Source organism: Schistocerca piceifrons, chromosome 5 (genome assembly GCF_021461385.2).
Source record: "Schistocerca piceifrons isolate TAMUIC-IGC-003096 chromosome 5, iqSchPice1.1, whole genome shotgun sequence".
Lineage (NCBI taxonomy): Eukaryota > Metazoa > Arthropoda > Insecta > Orthoptera > Acrididae > Schistocerca > Schistocerca piceifrons.
In genome coordinates, this window is record NC_060142.1 from 472,428,719 (window position 1) to 472,445,982 (window position 17,264).

Genomic DNA, 17,264 nt, shown 5'->3' on the forward strand with positions numbered 1-17,264 from the left:
AGGTGGCTTACAAAACACTCGTTCGACCTATACTTGAGTATTGCTCATCAGTGTGGGATCCGTACCAGATCGGTCTGACGGAGGAGATAGAGAAGATCCAAAGAAGAGCGGCGCGTTTCGTCACAGGGTTATTTGGTAACCATGATAGCGTTACGGAGATGTTTAATAAACTCAAGTGGCAGACTCTGCAAGAGAGGCGCTCTGCATCGCGGTGTAGCTTGCTCGCCAGGTTTCGAGAGGGTGCGTTTCTGGATGAGGTATCGAATATATTGCTTCCCCCTACTTATACCTCCCGAGGAGATCACGAATGTAAAATTAGAGAGATTAGAGTGCGCACGGAGGCTTTCAGACAGTCGTTCTTCCCGCGAACCATACGCGACTGGAATAGGAAAGGGAGGTAATGACAGTGGCACGTAAAGTGCCCTCCGCCACACACCGTTGGGTGGCTTGCGGAGTATCAATGTAGATGTAGATGTAGAATCGGGACCATGCATTAACTAGGATACAGAGATTCATGTAGGGAAACCTTTGTACAACATAAATATCTAACAGTATATTCCTTGTATCTGTACAAATTAATAACATCCCTTGTGGACCATAAAAATAATGAAACTAAGTGCTCTGATGTGCATACCCATAACACAAGACAAAAAGATTGCTTCTTCAGAAACAGAACTAAACTAAAGACAACAGATCATAATCCTTGGATTAATGGCCAGATATGGTTTAACAAATGCCAAGTGCTATAAGATGCCACAGAGGTATTCAAAAGGGAATTAAAATGTTTCTTAACTCTCAAATGTTTGTACTCACTGAATGAATACTGATATTAAAATGTAGCTATTCTTAAAAGTAGGCCTAACTCTTCTATCTATATGATGTACTATTTGGAGGTGATTGTAATATATATTTTTGTAACAACATGCTGTAAATTCAAATATCTATGCTATGTAACAATTGTACGTTGCATTATGAAGTACTGTACCATATATTGCCAAGTGCATCACCCGTAAGTGGCTTCTTGTACATGTGAAGTGCAAATTCCTACTATTTGTACAAAAATTGTATAAAAGTGCTATGATGTTTGCAAAAGTCACCAGTTGGTGACTATATGCAAAAACGATAGTAAATAAAGTATTTGAATACTGACTTCTTTTCTGATTGCAGAGGGGCAATGGTTCTAAGAGAGTGTCTGCATTTAAATAGCTACTATTAAAACCCACAAAACTGTTTCCGTAATTCTTCTATTTTCAAATAAGTTGTCAACTCACAACAGCTGGTAATTAACAAACCTTTTCACACATGATGCTTCAAAGCTTGACCAAAACTGTAAGTTCAACTGTAATCTTACCCTTCCATACATCACTATTAAAATTCTCTGTCTATAAAAGTTTCGAAAGCTTAGAGAGGCGTAAGATATGCAAAAGAAGAACATTTTACTTACCTTCACTTTCTCTTTTCATTGTTGTTGTTGGCTCCAAGTCTTGTGTCTAGGGGTACATTCTTGCGACTGAAATTTTGACTTAGTGGGTTCCTGGTAACTGAATAACTGATAAAGATTTGCCTATTGATATGAATATCTTTTATTGTTTCCCATTCTTCTATATTACACTGATTTCACAACCTCCACTTTCATAAAACCTTCAAATACATTGTTGTTCATAAGATTAGCAAAATACATGCGTTTCCACCAGAGTTGTGCCCACTACTACTACTACTACTACTACTCGCATTCTATGATATTCACAATATTCTAAAGTGTTTGTAAAGCAAAAGAGTTTACAAACTTTCTTGACAACAGTAGAATCTTTACCACATTATATCATAATCTTATAAATGAGTCCAGAAATAAATTTAATAATTCGCATCAGATTGTGCAGTTAATAATATGAATTTTAAGTATGCCAAAAATTTCATAATTTCAAGTATTTCTAAAAGAATAATTTTAACTATACATACAGAGTACTAACAGAGTACTAACGAATTGATTTCTTTTTACCTATTTTAGCCTGAAATCAAATACGTTGTATACAAAATCATATGAATTCTTTGAGGGAAACAGCCGAGAATGTTCACCTATACAAGAATCGATAGTATAAATGGTATCGGGTGTGTTTCCTACAATGTCCCCCTCACAAAATTTGGAAACAGGGTGCTTACAATATTTTGTGACAGACTGTAAGGTTTGCCAAATGGTGTACAGAATGATGCCCATGATAGCAGATAAATGTATAGGAATATCTGATACATATTACAGAAAACAGAAGTAAAAATCTACTGTACTAGCCACAATCTATACATATATCAGGATATGGTATTCAAATTTTCGGATCTGTGAAACATACCAATACAAAACAAATAATAAAAGGTCAAAACTACAACATTACACCACTAAACTATAGGAATAATTACAGAGACAAGGTGAATTACTAGAATTCAAGTTTTAAATTAACATCCATACAATCAAACCTTAAAAATCTTCAATAGAGAAGACAGAAATTTCAGAGCCTAAGTGTATGACGAGTGAGCCAACTCGAAAAACTCACAACTGGTACAGACCAGAAGAATATACTCAACCATGAGTAGGAATCAATTAGCCACACAAACCGGAGGATTCAAGGAGATGTTGACTCATGAAAGAACAAAATAATGGAAAAATATTAGGGTCTAAGTTTCCGATGTGGGGTGCGGCCCATGAATCCAAACCACACCGGGTACAAACCAGCAAAAAATGTTTCGATGCAACAAAGTGAATAGAGTTCATAATCATATCAATAAGTTCAATAACATGCAACGAGTAAGTGTAAGAAGCATCTAGCCTCAATCAGTGGTTGACGCTCACACACACACACACACACACACACACACACACACACACACACACAGAGTCACGATGACCAGGAGTAGCCAAAACAGAGCTAAGCATGAGTCTGTCCACATCTCAAGATCCAATCAGACACAGTATTGCAATACTCAAGATAGATTCAAGTAAACATAGTCATAGATAGCTTTGAATGATGGCACAGCTTGAGAACCAAAATCTGAGTATGGAAACAGACATGTATACATCTAGTTATATTGTCCATACTAGTAAATGTCTTCCACACTATTTGCTAATCGTCCATACACTTTAACCTACGTACATAATGATCTAGAAGATTCACTTACAAATGATAAAAAAAGATCCATACTGATTTAAAGTTACATAATGTATTGTGCTGAATAACACTGTCTTTAGCAGTCTTGGCTAACAATTCACAAATATCAGCCACAACACAGATCCAATCGAAAGATGCTCGAGTATGTTACACAGCACCCACGATCTTTTGCAAGTCGACTGGTCCAGCAGGGTACAGCCATACAGCAGCGTGGGGAGTGGATCTGCCCACATCTCTTGGCGTCCTCCTCAGAGTTCTCATCACACGCTCCAACAGATGGGTAACTTGCTGTCTAGCTATCACATCAAATCCTGAAATATTGTTTTGTGTTCTGAATATGCTGTTCAATATCTTTTCACATCACGTGAGATATGTTCTCCTTAGTAGCTTTTCAAAATCAATTTTCTGGGATTTATGTCGTATGAAACATTAATAAACAGAGTTATATGCAATTTTAAAAAATGGACTATCAAGTTTTTATGCACAGATATACTAAGATAAGATACTGTACCAAATTTTTGAAGTACAAATTATGAGTATTGTCTCATTTCAAAATTGCAGAAAGATCTTCTCATGTAGTCCCATGTCATATCTGTACTAAATTCTAAAGGACGAATCCATTACAGAACACAACTATATAGTGTATCATAGAGTTTAACTCGGTCAATAGATAAGACACAACTTTAAAAATCACAACATCTTGCATATTAAATTCATGACAATAAAAAAAGAGCAAACAAACAAAAATTAGATACTTATGGATCATGTCTATATGCTTTCAGTTCGGTGATAATTGTGTAATCCAAACAACTTCTTAGATTTAGGATACACAAGCCTGTATGCATTAGGATATTTATTTTCATGAATCTCGAATGGTCCAATTAAAATATCGAAAAATTTCTTTATCTCACATGTCAACACTTTAGATTCCTCTTTGGCTTCACCAACACAAGATCTCCTGTGTCAAACTTAGAAAATCTACCTTTACCATCATGTCTCTGCTTTCTCCTATCCCCCTGTTTTTTCATCATCTCCCTAACACAATCTTATCTCTGTTGTAGTGACAGAATTGTACATGATGGAAACTCAGCATTTTCAGAAATAACGTTAGCTGGTCTGCGATTAAACTTGATTTCAAATGGTGAAAAACCTATCGAAGAATGTTGTAAGCTGTTCATAATATCCTCAAAATCATTGACGCAATCTATTCAATTTGTATGATTCTTACTACAATATGTTCCAGTCAGTCTTCCAATCTCTTTCATATATATTTCTGCAGGATGGCTCAAAGGATGGTACACCATTGTTAGAATATGCCTTATTTTTGTATGATCAACAAAATCTTCCTGAGCTTTTGATGAAAACTGAGAACTGTTATCAGGTAAAATTGTATTAGGAATACCTACCTGATGAAAATGTGTGTTTTAAAACTTGGAGATGATTTGCTTACTGCTAGATTTCTTGAAAGGAAACAGCTTTATGAACTTTGAAAATACATCAACCACCACAAAAACATAACAAAATCCATTCCTAGACTTAGGTAAAGGTCCCTAAACATCCACAGACACGAGGTCAAGGTTACCACTAGGCAGTATGTTTTGAATTTGGCCTTTACTTGTTTTGTTACTTATCTTCACTCTTTGACATCTGTCACAGCTGGCAATCTTCTTCTTGTCCCTCCTTCCTATGTTATAAAAATGATGTTCTCCTGAATCTTTTGTGGGCATTTGGTTGATCTACAATGACCAAAACTTCCATGTGTGTAAGTAATTAAAGTATCAGTACATTGTTCTAGCCAACATAGTTTCCAATCCTCTGAGTCAGTCTTATGTCACGTGAATAAAATACTTCTGTTTACCTTATTATACTGTTCTGTCTTTTCTCCTCCTTTCTTACCCAGTGTGCTCTTACATACTACATTCACGGCAAACAAAACACAATTACATAGTCTTATAAATCTACAAACATAGTGAATATTTTCTTCTAGATTAGGTACCAATATGCATCCATGTTCATATATCTTGCCCTCTATACTAAACATTAAAAGTACCTGAGATTTTACCAATTTGCTTTTCTTAAGTCTACATCTACATGGTTACTCTGTAATTCACACTTAAGTTTTTGTACTTTCAACGTTGCAGCACAGTCAGCAATCGTGATAATCTAATATATAAGAAATTATCAGCCTCTATTGCGGTAATGAAAACAACCTTTACCTAGGTTTCAGCCCAAATAATTGAGCCTTCTTCAGCAGATGTACCTGAATCTATAATTTGTCTAAGAGGGCATGGCCTGGAAATACAACTAAAACAGCCTGAATAGGTGTAGTCACATTTTAGAAATGTGGTACATAAGTACTAAGTCAACACCAAGACTGGACTTAAGCTCTGGCGTGCGCCTCGTCTCAAGGACGCCATGCGGTGGGCCTCGGGAGCTCACGTGAAACTAAGTAGGACTAGATAACACACTGCAAATCAACATGACGGGGAACATTGCACATGTCTGAGACCATGACTGTCAAAGATAAAAGACCACCACAGTTATATCTCAAAACAAATAACTTATAGAAAGGTTGAAAATCTTAAACATAAAGCCTCTGCACCAGGTTATGACTAAAATGTAACAAACTATGCTTGGATTTATATAAGGTCAAACATGCTACCCCGACTTACACTATTAGAGAATATATCGGCCCTTCTCACAACGAACGCACCCTTCCTTTTTAGAGCATCAGTCAATGTCATTTTGTCAAATGGCCTGTCAAGGTGTGCCAATTTCTTAAGCTGATTCTTATGAAACTCTTTCAGTGTTCCGTCCCTATTCCTATAATTAGGACCATTCAAAAATACACTTTTAATTCTCCCCTGTTCAGCTTCTGAGCAACAATATTTAAAAAACTTTTTCCAGAACTTTGGTATGTTTCCCACTGACTTAAATTTAGATTTATCCGCAACAGAGCTTTGCAATACCATTATTTGAATACAGATTGTTGTGAATGCAATTTTTCTAAACTATTGAAATTATTTTATCTAAAACATTTACATAAGTTAGCATACTGTTTTCAACATTTAAAATTTTTTAATTTAAATTACTAAATTTCTGTTCCATTTTTTCCTTTACGGCCTCCTGTTGAACTCTGATGTCATTAACATTCTTCTCCTGTTGTGAAGATTGTGCATCTACCTCGTTTTCCAAAACAATAAATTTATTTTCTAAGACATCAAGGTTTTTATCCACACTTTTTAATCCATCTGACAACACATTTTTTAGCTCCAAAACTTGATTACCAAGTTGGTCTATTTGGTATTGTACCCTGTCCATTTTATCATTGTTTTCAGTCCGTATTTCCGTTAACTGATCTTTGACCGCATTAAATTTGCTATTGTTATCTGTTTTTGTTTCTGTTAACTGATCATTAACTGCACTCGGTTTTGCCAAAATCAACTGCATAATATTGGTTTTCACTGTTTCTTTGCAGTCTATGCTTTCACTTGGTTCAAACCTGTCTAGACTGGGTCCTACAGCTTTCACGTCTATATCACTACCCTCATCTTTATTCTTTTTTCTAGCAACCAGACGTGTCCACTTAATTCATCCGGTCTGTCATTGTTGATATTATCTCATCACTGTTGATCCAACTTCGTTGTGCTACATAAAAATTGCAAATACAAATAATTGTCCTTTCTTCCTCTGCAACAGATAAAACTTCATTATCCGTCAACAGATCACAGCTGCCCTCCCCAGGGGGTCCACAACTCTTTTTGTGGATAGGTGCGTAGCAAGGCCAGGACCCCGAGCTAATGTGATCTTCCTTCCTTTCTGGGCTGCATACCTTCCCTTTCCGCATCCTTCCCCATCCCCCATCTTCGCCCCCCCCCCCCCCCTCTCACCTCTGGCTCTTTCCTTCCCTTCTCCCCCTCTGGGAGTATGGTTTGTGCCTACGTCCGGAGACGGACGCTCGAAACAGTAACAAATTCTTTGCTTTCTCCGCTTGCAAGTCTTCGTCCTTCTTCTGTCCTTCTCTTTTCCTTACCTCTTCTCTTTGCCCTTTTCTCCGCTGCGGCGTTTGAGACCCCTCTTCTTTCCTTTCCCTTTCTCTTTTTTCCTCCCTGTGCGTGTCTGAAGGCCGACCCATGCATTTCTATGCGTAGCCGGTGATAGGGTAACGCGTAATTCCCCGCCCCGGGTAGATTGTCCTAACTCTGTGGTCAGACATACTGATTTCCGACATTATATGCGTGTTTCTTGATTTTTTAGTAACCTTTGTTAGTAATTTTGAGTAATTCCGTAGTCTGGCTGCTGCCAGTCCGCAACCAACCTCGTGGGATGACACACAATGTTGCAGAGGCCATCACTTGGTATCTGATGGCCGTCACAGATGTGAAGGGGTTACATTGTGTCTAGTGCACAATACAGTGGTCCTCCCTTGGGGTAGTCAGACGTAGTTGATAGGAACAGTGATGACGCATTATCCAGCTCATTGCAGCCCCTTCACATCTGCACCCACCATCCAAGAATAAATAATGGACTCACTGCAACATTCTAAGTCGTCCTGCATCATTAGTCAGATAGCAGCAGCAGCTAGACTAAAGTATTACTGTCCTGTGTGTAAGTTACTGTTAACACTACAGCACAAATGGCTGTACACGGAATGATGCCGTGACCGAGAAGTATGAACTGCTAATGAATGGTATCATACAGTGTTCAGTGGCGAGATCCAGTTCTGCATTACCTTGGTTTACAATCTTCAGCGAGTATGGCAGTGACCTTGGAAGAGGCCCCTTTTTCTAATGTCATGGAGAGGCATAGTGATGCTACTTCTGGTGTCATGATTTAGGGTACCATCGGGTATGACTTTAGGTCACGTCCGATAGTGATTAAAGGAACTCTGACTGCACAACAGTATGTCACCAACATCCTGTGTCCTCGTATCAGTATTGTGCTGCCATTTTTCGAGACAAGCTCGTCCATCATGGCATGTGTGTCTGTGACCTCTGTGTGTGATGCTGAAGTGCTCCCAAGGCCAAAGAGATCCCCAATCTGTCCCAATAGAACATGTTTGCGAACAGCTCAGACATTAACTCTGTTCCAGTACCAGTAACTAGGATGTCAAATACCAGGTACAACAGTTTTTAGTCAGCTTGCCACAGGAGAGGATGCAACAGCTTTATGACACTCTTGCCAGCCAAATCAGTGCATTCATGCAGGCCAAATGTTTTCTTAATGCATTACATTTGTAGTTTAGCTGTTGTTTGTAATTACAGTCTTTACATGAGAATTCTTATTTTCTGTAGGGCTCCAAAATCAGTGGAAGTATACCGCGCATTGGTTCGTGCAAAACAAGCAATTACAGATTACAGAGGTCCACAACCCAGTGTGCCTTTACACTTGCGAAATGCTCCTACTCGCCTAATGAAAGATCTGGGTAAGTACTGTCTTCCCAAACTAACTTTCAAAGTGGAGAATTAACCCAAAAGTGCAGTAGACAGTGATGTATGTATTTTGCATGAAAATGGAAATTGGTTGACAGTGAGGAGCATGAAATGTATATAATTAATAATTACTTTAAGCTGTCATTAAACAGAAAGGTAAAACATATCCATCAATTGTGCCATGGAATTGTTCACTATCCTTTGTATAAAAGACAACCATTGTGTCACTGCAGCATTCGTGCTAGCACTTGTTACGACTTGGCACTCATGACCTTGCTCATAGGATTGTTGTACAGTCTTGCACTCCACTGGGCATTCACCTCCCACCATAGTCAAGACAATTGTAATTTCTCTCGGATTAAAGCAGTACCAGGCGTGACAGCATCTACCTTATATACTGTCATTAAATTTTGTTTATCACCTCAAAAAATGAAGTTATGGAAACAGTTTCTTGTTTGTTATTAGGTACATGTATACATTTTTGGTACACATTGAAATCCTTACTCTACAGTATCGCTGCATGCCTCTAGAAGAACCAAAATAAAATAGTGCACCCCATTTTCTTTTTGAAGTGATATTAAAACTCTTATGACTGCCCACCATACTGCAGTTACTGTATGGCATCTTATGTCTGCATTTGCATGTGGACCATTTCATATACCACATAACAATACTTAAAAACAAAATTTTTGCCAAGGCTCAGGGCCCAGAAAAATAAACAAACAGTGATTTTGTGTGTGTGTGTGTGTGTGCGTGTGTATCCGAGGAGGAAAGGACTACAGATAGCTCCATTAGTACCTCTGTCCACATCAAACGTACTGACCACCAGCACTAAATCCATTTTGACAGCCGTCACCCATTCCACACCAAGAAATCCCTTTCATACAGCCTTGGCACTCAAGTTTGAAACATCTACAGTGATAGCAGTTTCTCTCCAATTATGATGAGGGTCTCACTGAGGCCTTCACAGACCAAAATAACCCTCCCTTCCTTGACCGGAAACAGATCTCGACAAAGAAGTGACCCGTTCTCGTGACTCAGTACTACACTGGACTGGAGGAACTGAATCAGTTTTTCTCCACCAATTACGAATATTTCTCATCATGCCCAGAAATGACAAATATTTTCCCATCCCTCCCACACCAGAATTCCATCACTTACCCAAACTGTACAATATCCTTGTCCGTCTCTATTCCACATCTGCTTCTCAACCTCTTGCCCCATGACTCATATCCCTGAAGAAGACACAGGTGCAAGACCTGCCCCATATTTTCTTCCACTTCTGCTTACTCTACTCCCGCCACAGGCGTTACCCACCCCATCAATGGCGGGACCAACTTTGAAACAGCCATGTGGTCTACCAATTTAGCTGCAACCACTATGCTGGATTCTGTGTGGGCATGACTACTAACAAGCTGTCTGTCTGCATTAACTGGACTATCCAGTTACCAGTCTTGCTTTGCAGCATGATGTGACTTCCATGACTGTTTCACAACCCATGACATCTGGATTCATCCCACCAACACCAGCTTTTCTGAATTGCATAGATCTGATCCCACCACCTGCCTCTAGCCCCTTCCGTCCTCCTACTTCCAGCCTTACACACCTTCCGTCCCCCCCTGCTTTCAGATCATCTGCATAACTCTTTTCCTTTTCTTGTTTCTCTCCCACCACACCACCACCAGTACCATCCTTCCCATGCTGCACCTAGCATCCCACCATCCTCTCAGTGTTGTACCTGCTACTGGCAGCACTACAGTACCGTCTCCTCCCACTTCTCAACCAACAACTCTCTTTTACCACCACTATTCACTCCATGCATGATCGCCACTCTCAGCAGTGGTACCCCAAGACATGGAGACTACAGTGACTATATGTGTGTGAGTTTTGCATAACAGATGTCGTTCTTCTTAGCAATAAACCGTTGTGTGGAAACAAAAGCAAAACAATACTGGGGATTCGTTTGGCCTTTTTTAATTCCTACTTAACCTTAAGGATACAAATTCCATCTCAGTTACAGTATTTCATGATTAGGCAAAGAGGATATCTTTGTATAAGAAACATAGCATCGTTTCACTAAACATGGTCCTATCGGATATGGTATGGCGTTGCTTTCCTCCAACTTCTGAACTGATGACTTAACCAGTTATGGGAAGACCTATATTTCAGAGGTGAAAGAAATGATAAATGATGGATAAAAATTGTATGACTGACTGAGGATTGAAGCTGAGAGCTTTGAATCCTTAGTCTGGCACTTTACCACGGAGCCTCCAAGTCACTCTCATATTGTGATAAAATATGCACAGGGTCCAGTCAAACTTGCAGATGCTCCTCAAAAAAGACAGGTGCAAAAATGTCATCTTACAACACTGTTTTCATTAGGTCAGGAGAAAATTTCTCTGCTTGGCACGAAAATGGCATTGATAACAATGAACTTTCTTTCTGCTGTGTTGGTACATGTTTTGCAAGAACATGGTGTATATGACCCGGGACAACCGGGAGATCCGGGAAAAACCCGGGAATTTTTTCATCCGGGAGAAAACCGGGAAAAACCCAGGAATTTTTTAGAGTTCCGGGAGTTTTTCGTTGTTTTAGTTTTCAGTTAAATTTTTGTAATTTTGACTGGTAAGAACCAATACTCTAACAAAGGATATTACTGTACCCCGCTACTGAAGAATAATACTACAGCATTAAAACATGAACGAGAGAAAAAAACGAAAATAAAACTTAAATTGCAAAGGAAATGCGCCATATAAAAAAACACAGTGCACGTACAAGCATCTGCCAACAGCAAAATGTGTCAAAGGCTTTAGGAAGACTATTCAGTGCTTCGTAACAAAAAATTGCATCCGATTAGCGTGAAGTCACAACTGTTTACATTAGATTCATTTAAGCAGTTACGAGCGTGCTCATGCACACGCGCAGTTGAGTCGCGTATGAGTAATACCTTCTCCCGCTGCTGGCTACAGAAATGTGGCTGTTGACTGTGTAAGGAGCAGTAGCAGCAACCAGCCACATGGGGAACCAGGAAAAATTTTACTGGCGCGCCCACGCTGCTAGATTCACGCGTGCGCTGCACGCCCGGATCTGGGAGAGGCAAACTGGGGTAACTGAACAGGGCGAAAATTTCGGTGGGAGGTGGCAAAGTCATATTCTTGAGGAAAAAAACCTTGTTTAACAAAGCACCTAGCATCCAGTGCACATCGGTCTATCGATTATTCATCTAATTTTGAAATGCTCCCCCGTTGGTTTTTGGACATTTTTGAACAGCTTCTAAGTTGATTTGTGAATGAATTACAAGTTGATTTTTTAATGCGTGCATAGTGTACGTGATGTTTCTGCCAGGGAAATGCTCGTCGCATCTAGAGATGAACTTTCCTGCGGACAAAACGGAACGGGGCTATACGAGATGAGCAGAATAAAGCCGAACCGGTGAATGCCAACTGCTGCTTGTTGATGTGGTTGATTCGGTTTGCAAATGTTTAGCGTTGTTATAATTACTAGCAAAATCCATACATTCAGACTACCAGAGTGGAAATAAACGACTAACAGGAATAACAGGTAAGGAAGATTATGTATTATCTTCTTGGTGTATCCAAGAAAGTGAAATTCTGACAGAAAATTTTTGGCCAGATCGCTACATTAGACAGGACCGGTTGTAGTCTCCAGCTAGCAGCTGCTAAAGTTCCGTTCTGGGAGTTGCACGGAAAATGCATTGTACGACCACACCTAACTTGAGAATAATCGTTGGATAATTAAACCGGTGATTGTGGCAGGGTTAGTAAAGTTAACCGGAGAATGAATTTTGACAGTGGTAGGAATAGTTACAGAATTACTGATAAGATTGTTTATTAGAACAAGGGAGGAGAAGAAAAGGCGACATCACACAAATTATGTAAGAATATTATGATTCCAAATTTATACAAAAATTTCGTTCTACTACTTTTCGGTCTAGTGCATAAGAAACTTATTTCCTAACATGAAGCTTTTTGACTGTAGTAGACCAAACAGGTATTTCGTATTGGTACTTTGTGAATTATATTATCGTACTTTAAAATTATCATTATTGCCAAAACAGTCTAGCTTATTTGGCATGTGTTACAATTGCTGCAATATTAGAAAGGCCTATTTTGTTTTATCCAGCACACAGTGACAAAATAGACGTAAACAGATCGAGAAACCACACCAGTATTGGGTACTATTTGTATTAACAGCTTTTTCAGTATTAGACGACGACATTTCGATTTTTCGTGTAGCAAAACGTTTCACGATCTTTGATAAGGTAATAGTTCTTTCACAGAAAGGAAAGCTGTAGCAAGTTTGGGGAGAAAAATCGCTAGGACCTAAAGATTGAAGAAATGTGTACTGTCTTGCCTGTCTCTTGTCTTTACTGGTTTTAGGTATCCTATATTTAATTTTATGTCGCACAGAAAAGCAAGTTATTAGCTAATAGGCAATAGAGAGTCCACATTTTCTGAAGCATTCTTGTTCCCATCTAGTATTAATTGAGATTTTTAAAGAAAAAGAGGGGCAGGATGTCATACCGGCCGACTGGGAGCAGGAGAGGCACTACAGGACATTTTAATTTCCACTGTCCTGAAATAGTTTTATGGCATCCATTACAAAAGATACACATTTGAGGTCCACAGAGCGAAATACAGTGACGTGCGGTGTAAGAATGTTGTTTGAAGAGGCGCAGCACTGCACTTCGGCACACTTAAGACCAAATAACGTGTCTTACATTTCCTCGATAATTATTGTTTTATGTATCAGACTATTCAGAAAGATGTGCACTACAAAATGAACTTATTTTTGAAAAGTCTTTTCTTTTTTAATTTTTGACATTCTGATGCACAGAGCAATGGAAAAGGGGGGGGGGGGGGTTAGTCTCCACGTGACCCGTGTTTACATTTAGTGTTTTTCTGTTTCCTCTTCGTTTATTGCTCTCACGTCCAGTGAAAACAAGGTGGATTTCTGTGGCTGGGCGCTGTCAAGTAAATTAAAATACATTCACATAATTACGGAAGGCTAAACTATGTTACTAGTTTCAGATTTTATTTTATTTCCACCTTTCTGACAGTCAAGCTTTAATCGCCTTGCAGAACAATAAAGTTAATTTTGTCGGTTTGCTAAAGAAATTTGGCTTTTATTAGGGTTTCCTGCTGAGGCAGTAAATTTATTTGAAACGAAGTGTTTAATTCCACACTATTGGCTAGTTTCAGCTGTTCGCTGCATTTAAAGTGCACTTTTCATCTTCTAGCACATATGGTATTATTCCATAATACAGAACCAAACATGAGAGAATACAGTACTGGCAATCCAAGAAAACTTACGTCCCGAAAACTACACCGAAAAGCTTAATATCAGATTGAGGCCTACATCGTTGGAAATCTGGAGATAAGAATGTGCGCTTTAAGGCGAACTATTCATTTTAGTATGGTTCACGAAATTCCGACGCTCTTGGAGTCTCCTCTGATGTCTTGTTTCTTTTATGACATAATGTAAGAAAGATCTTTTTAATGTTTTATACGCACAAACATAGGGCTTCCTAGGTCACCATAGCTGCGCAAGTGCGGTGACGCCTCTTATCTGGTGCTCTCAGGCAACTGCTGAAATGAATCTATTCCTAACAGGTCGCGGGAAATATTGCGAATTGTGGTTCGAAAAGTGTTATTTTCAAAGTAAATTTTCTTTTACGCAAGATGAACCATGTACGAGAATGTACGATGAATTTCTTAAATCACAGAGCGTTTGCTCTTTTTTAAAAATCAACTCTTTGATGACGAGCCATTTAGAAGAATTTCGAGCCCAGAAGATAAGAGATATATGTCAGTATTAAAAATTTTACTGGCGTATTTGTGTGATGTATATTAAAGTGTAACATGCGTTAAACAGATCAACATTATATGTGAAAACTTAGTTTCTCTTGTAGCTTTTAATCTTAGAGACAAATATTATGTGCAAAAGCTTTTCTTTTCTTGTAGCAACACTACGTATATTAACTTCAACAATTATCTTTCCCTGTTGGTGGAATTCGAATATATACTTCCGTAATACGAAAGTATGCAGCGTATGTGTTGCTGCGCGTCAAAAGATCTTTCCACAACCTGTTTTTTCCCGAGTTTCTTTTCCTAAAGTGCCGAGAAATTCTACGCTGCTGTATAAAACCATATCCATTAAAAGGGTTGATAAGTATAACAGTTCAGACAGAAAGTATACTGTTACTTAACACAGAAAAAGTGTATTTTCACCCGGGAGAAAATGTATTTTTAACTGGGAGATCTGGGAAAAATCCGGGAATTTTTTTTCCTTGTCCACGTATACACCCTGAATAATGTAAGGAAACTGCCTGCTTGATATTTTAAACCATTTCATTTATATTTATTTTAAAGTAGTCATCTTGTGTGTGTTTCAGTCAAATGAGTGAAATGCAGTACTGTTTTGTGTTTGTTCTTTGCTTGAAAAAGGACATGTTTTATTTCCAGCGAATATTCTTCCAACTTTGGTGGACTGTATGAGTCTTCTGCTTGATTTTCATCATTATCAAATGGGAGATTATTTAGATGAAAGATGTCTCAAAACTACAAAGACAGGTGGAAAAAATCGAGGAGGAACAGGATATAGTACTATGTAATTGGGCCTTATGGGTATATAAAATAGATGACATAATTTGAGGGTAATTGTGAGGAGCAGAATTCTTAGACTATGTACTTTGAATCGTCACATGTTTGAGTAACATAGTTATGGAGTGTTTACACGAAATGCTCTTATTCTTCATTATGATCACAAGAAGAATCAACAGAAGAATCTTTCAATCTTCCAAGGCACTTCAGTGTACATATATTGTGTTCTTCCTTTTTCTTTTTTTCAGGTTATGCGAAGGGCTACAATATGGCTCACAAGAGCATATCAGGGCTTCATTATATGCCTAAAGAAATGGAACATGTAAATTTCTTCAGTGATAAATGAAAGAAGTAATGCTTCAGAGACTGCGGACAATAGTGCTCCCAGCTGTTGTGGAAGTTTAAGAGAATAGATTAAAGTGAAGTTAACTGTGTACAGAGAGATTCTTTATGTTAGGAGAAGTTATTTTTGTAACAGATGAGTAATTATGTACTGTATTACCAAAAATGTTATAATTAATATGCCTGTTTTCTAATTCTCCTCCACCGTGTGTGTGTGTGAGAGAGAGAGAGAGAGAGAGAGAGAGAGAGAGACCATAAATATAAATGTTATTGATCCAATGTCCCTCAAGAAGAATAAAGATTATCAAGACTTAATATAATATTTAAAATCTGTTGTTTCAGTTGTTCCTAATGCACATTGAAAATTTGTGCAGTTCACTTATCCTTTCTTTGTTACTTTCAGTAATAGTAAGTAGTGTTCAACTACTCTGCCACTCAGAAGTCACAGTGATTCTACCATAAATTATTAACGTATTTGGAAATAAGTGCTTCTTAAACTTCATTTTGAATACCTTCAGGTATATGGTTACAAGGAAACTAAAGATTACTTGCAGATTCTAAATACAAAGATGTATTTCTGTAAAATAATATTTATTGAGACATATGCCAAAATTATCATCAGTGCTTAGATCAGACTAATGATCTTACAAATGCACAACAGTAGCAAGCTTTTGTTATTCCTTGGGTTTGGTTACATAGATATTTTCATTGGCAATCATTAACCACAGCCATGGATATGAGAGAGCAAAATTCACAAAGAATGTACTGTGGCATGAGGCAAATAATGGATTATAGGAATATTCACAACAAATTATTTTCTAATGAAGCCTTGTTAAGAGTAGTTTGCCAGTGCAGTTTGGAAACTCCCTAATAGACATCACTTAAGACACAGATGTTACACATACAAGGTGATTATTATTAGAGTTAAAGTTTCAAACCAGTGTAGAAATAATACCACTGGCCAGACAGACATCAAAATTGCAACGGAATATTATTGGAGAAGGGGAAAATGTATGGCAGAAGAAAAATAAAGAGTTACAAAATGCAGCAATAGATGGCGCTGTAAGCATCATAATTTAATAGTGGTCGACTACAAATGACAAATGAATCATACAATAATGCCTAAAGTGTACGTTTGACGTTAAACAAACTGTACTACTCAGTGTGCATGGGTGTACAGGTGTGGTACTGTTAGTTACTGCCCATCCACTGCAGCAAGGTCAAAACACATCAGATGGGAAAAATCTGTTTTTAATTGTGCTGAGGCCAAAAGGTGCATAAAAAGCATCACTCTAATTGGTTTTTAATTGTATTGAGGCCAAAAATTTCATAAAAAGCATCACTCATATTGGTTTTTAATTTTCCTGAGGCCAAAAACCACATCAAAAGCATCAATCACATCAGTTTTTAATTGTCCTGAGCCCAAAAACCACATAAAAAGCATCAGTCAAAAGCAAATCAGATTATTAATTCCAGAGTGCTGTCCACCATTATCTGCAACAAGTTGAAACTGAGAAACAGCGTGTTCCACAACTGATCGAAAGTGTTTTCGGGGTCATGTTCAGAATGTGTTGCACAATGCATATCTTCAAAGCAGCTAACTTTGCAATCTGAACACTGAACACATCATCTTTCAGATAGCCCCACAGCTAGAAGTCACACAGATTAAGATCAGGTGATCTGGACAGCCAGGCTGTAGGGAAATGGTG

At 38.2% G+C, this 17,264-nt stretch overlaps 1 protein-coding gene across 3 annotated transcripts in view; it reads left to right on the forward strand.

Moving 5' to 3' along the window:
• The window catches only part of LOC124798567 (ATPase WRNIP1-like), a 78,018-nt gene extending 62,283 nt beyond the window's left edge, over positions 1-15,735 (forward strand). For all 3 annotated transcript variants that reach the window (XM_047262027.1, XM_047262028.1, XM_047262029.1), the window contains 2 exons: positions 8,453-8,583; positions 15,462-15,735. In XM_047262027.1, the coding sequence (XP_047117983.1) occupies positions 8,453-8,583; positions 15,462-15,559 (229 nt within the window). In that variant the 3' untranslated portion in view covers positions 15,560-15,735. The remainder of the gene's footprint in view (positions 1-8,452; positions 8,584-15,461) is intronic.
• The last annotated feature ends 1,529 nt before the right edge of the window (positions 15,736-17,264 follow it).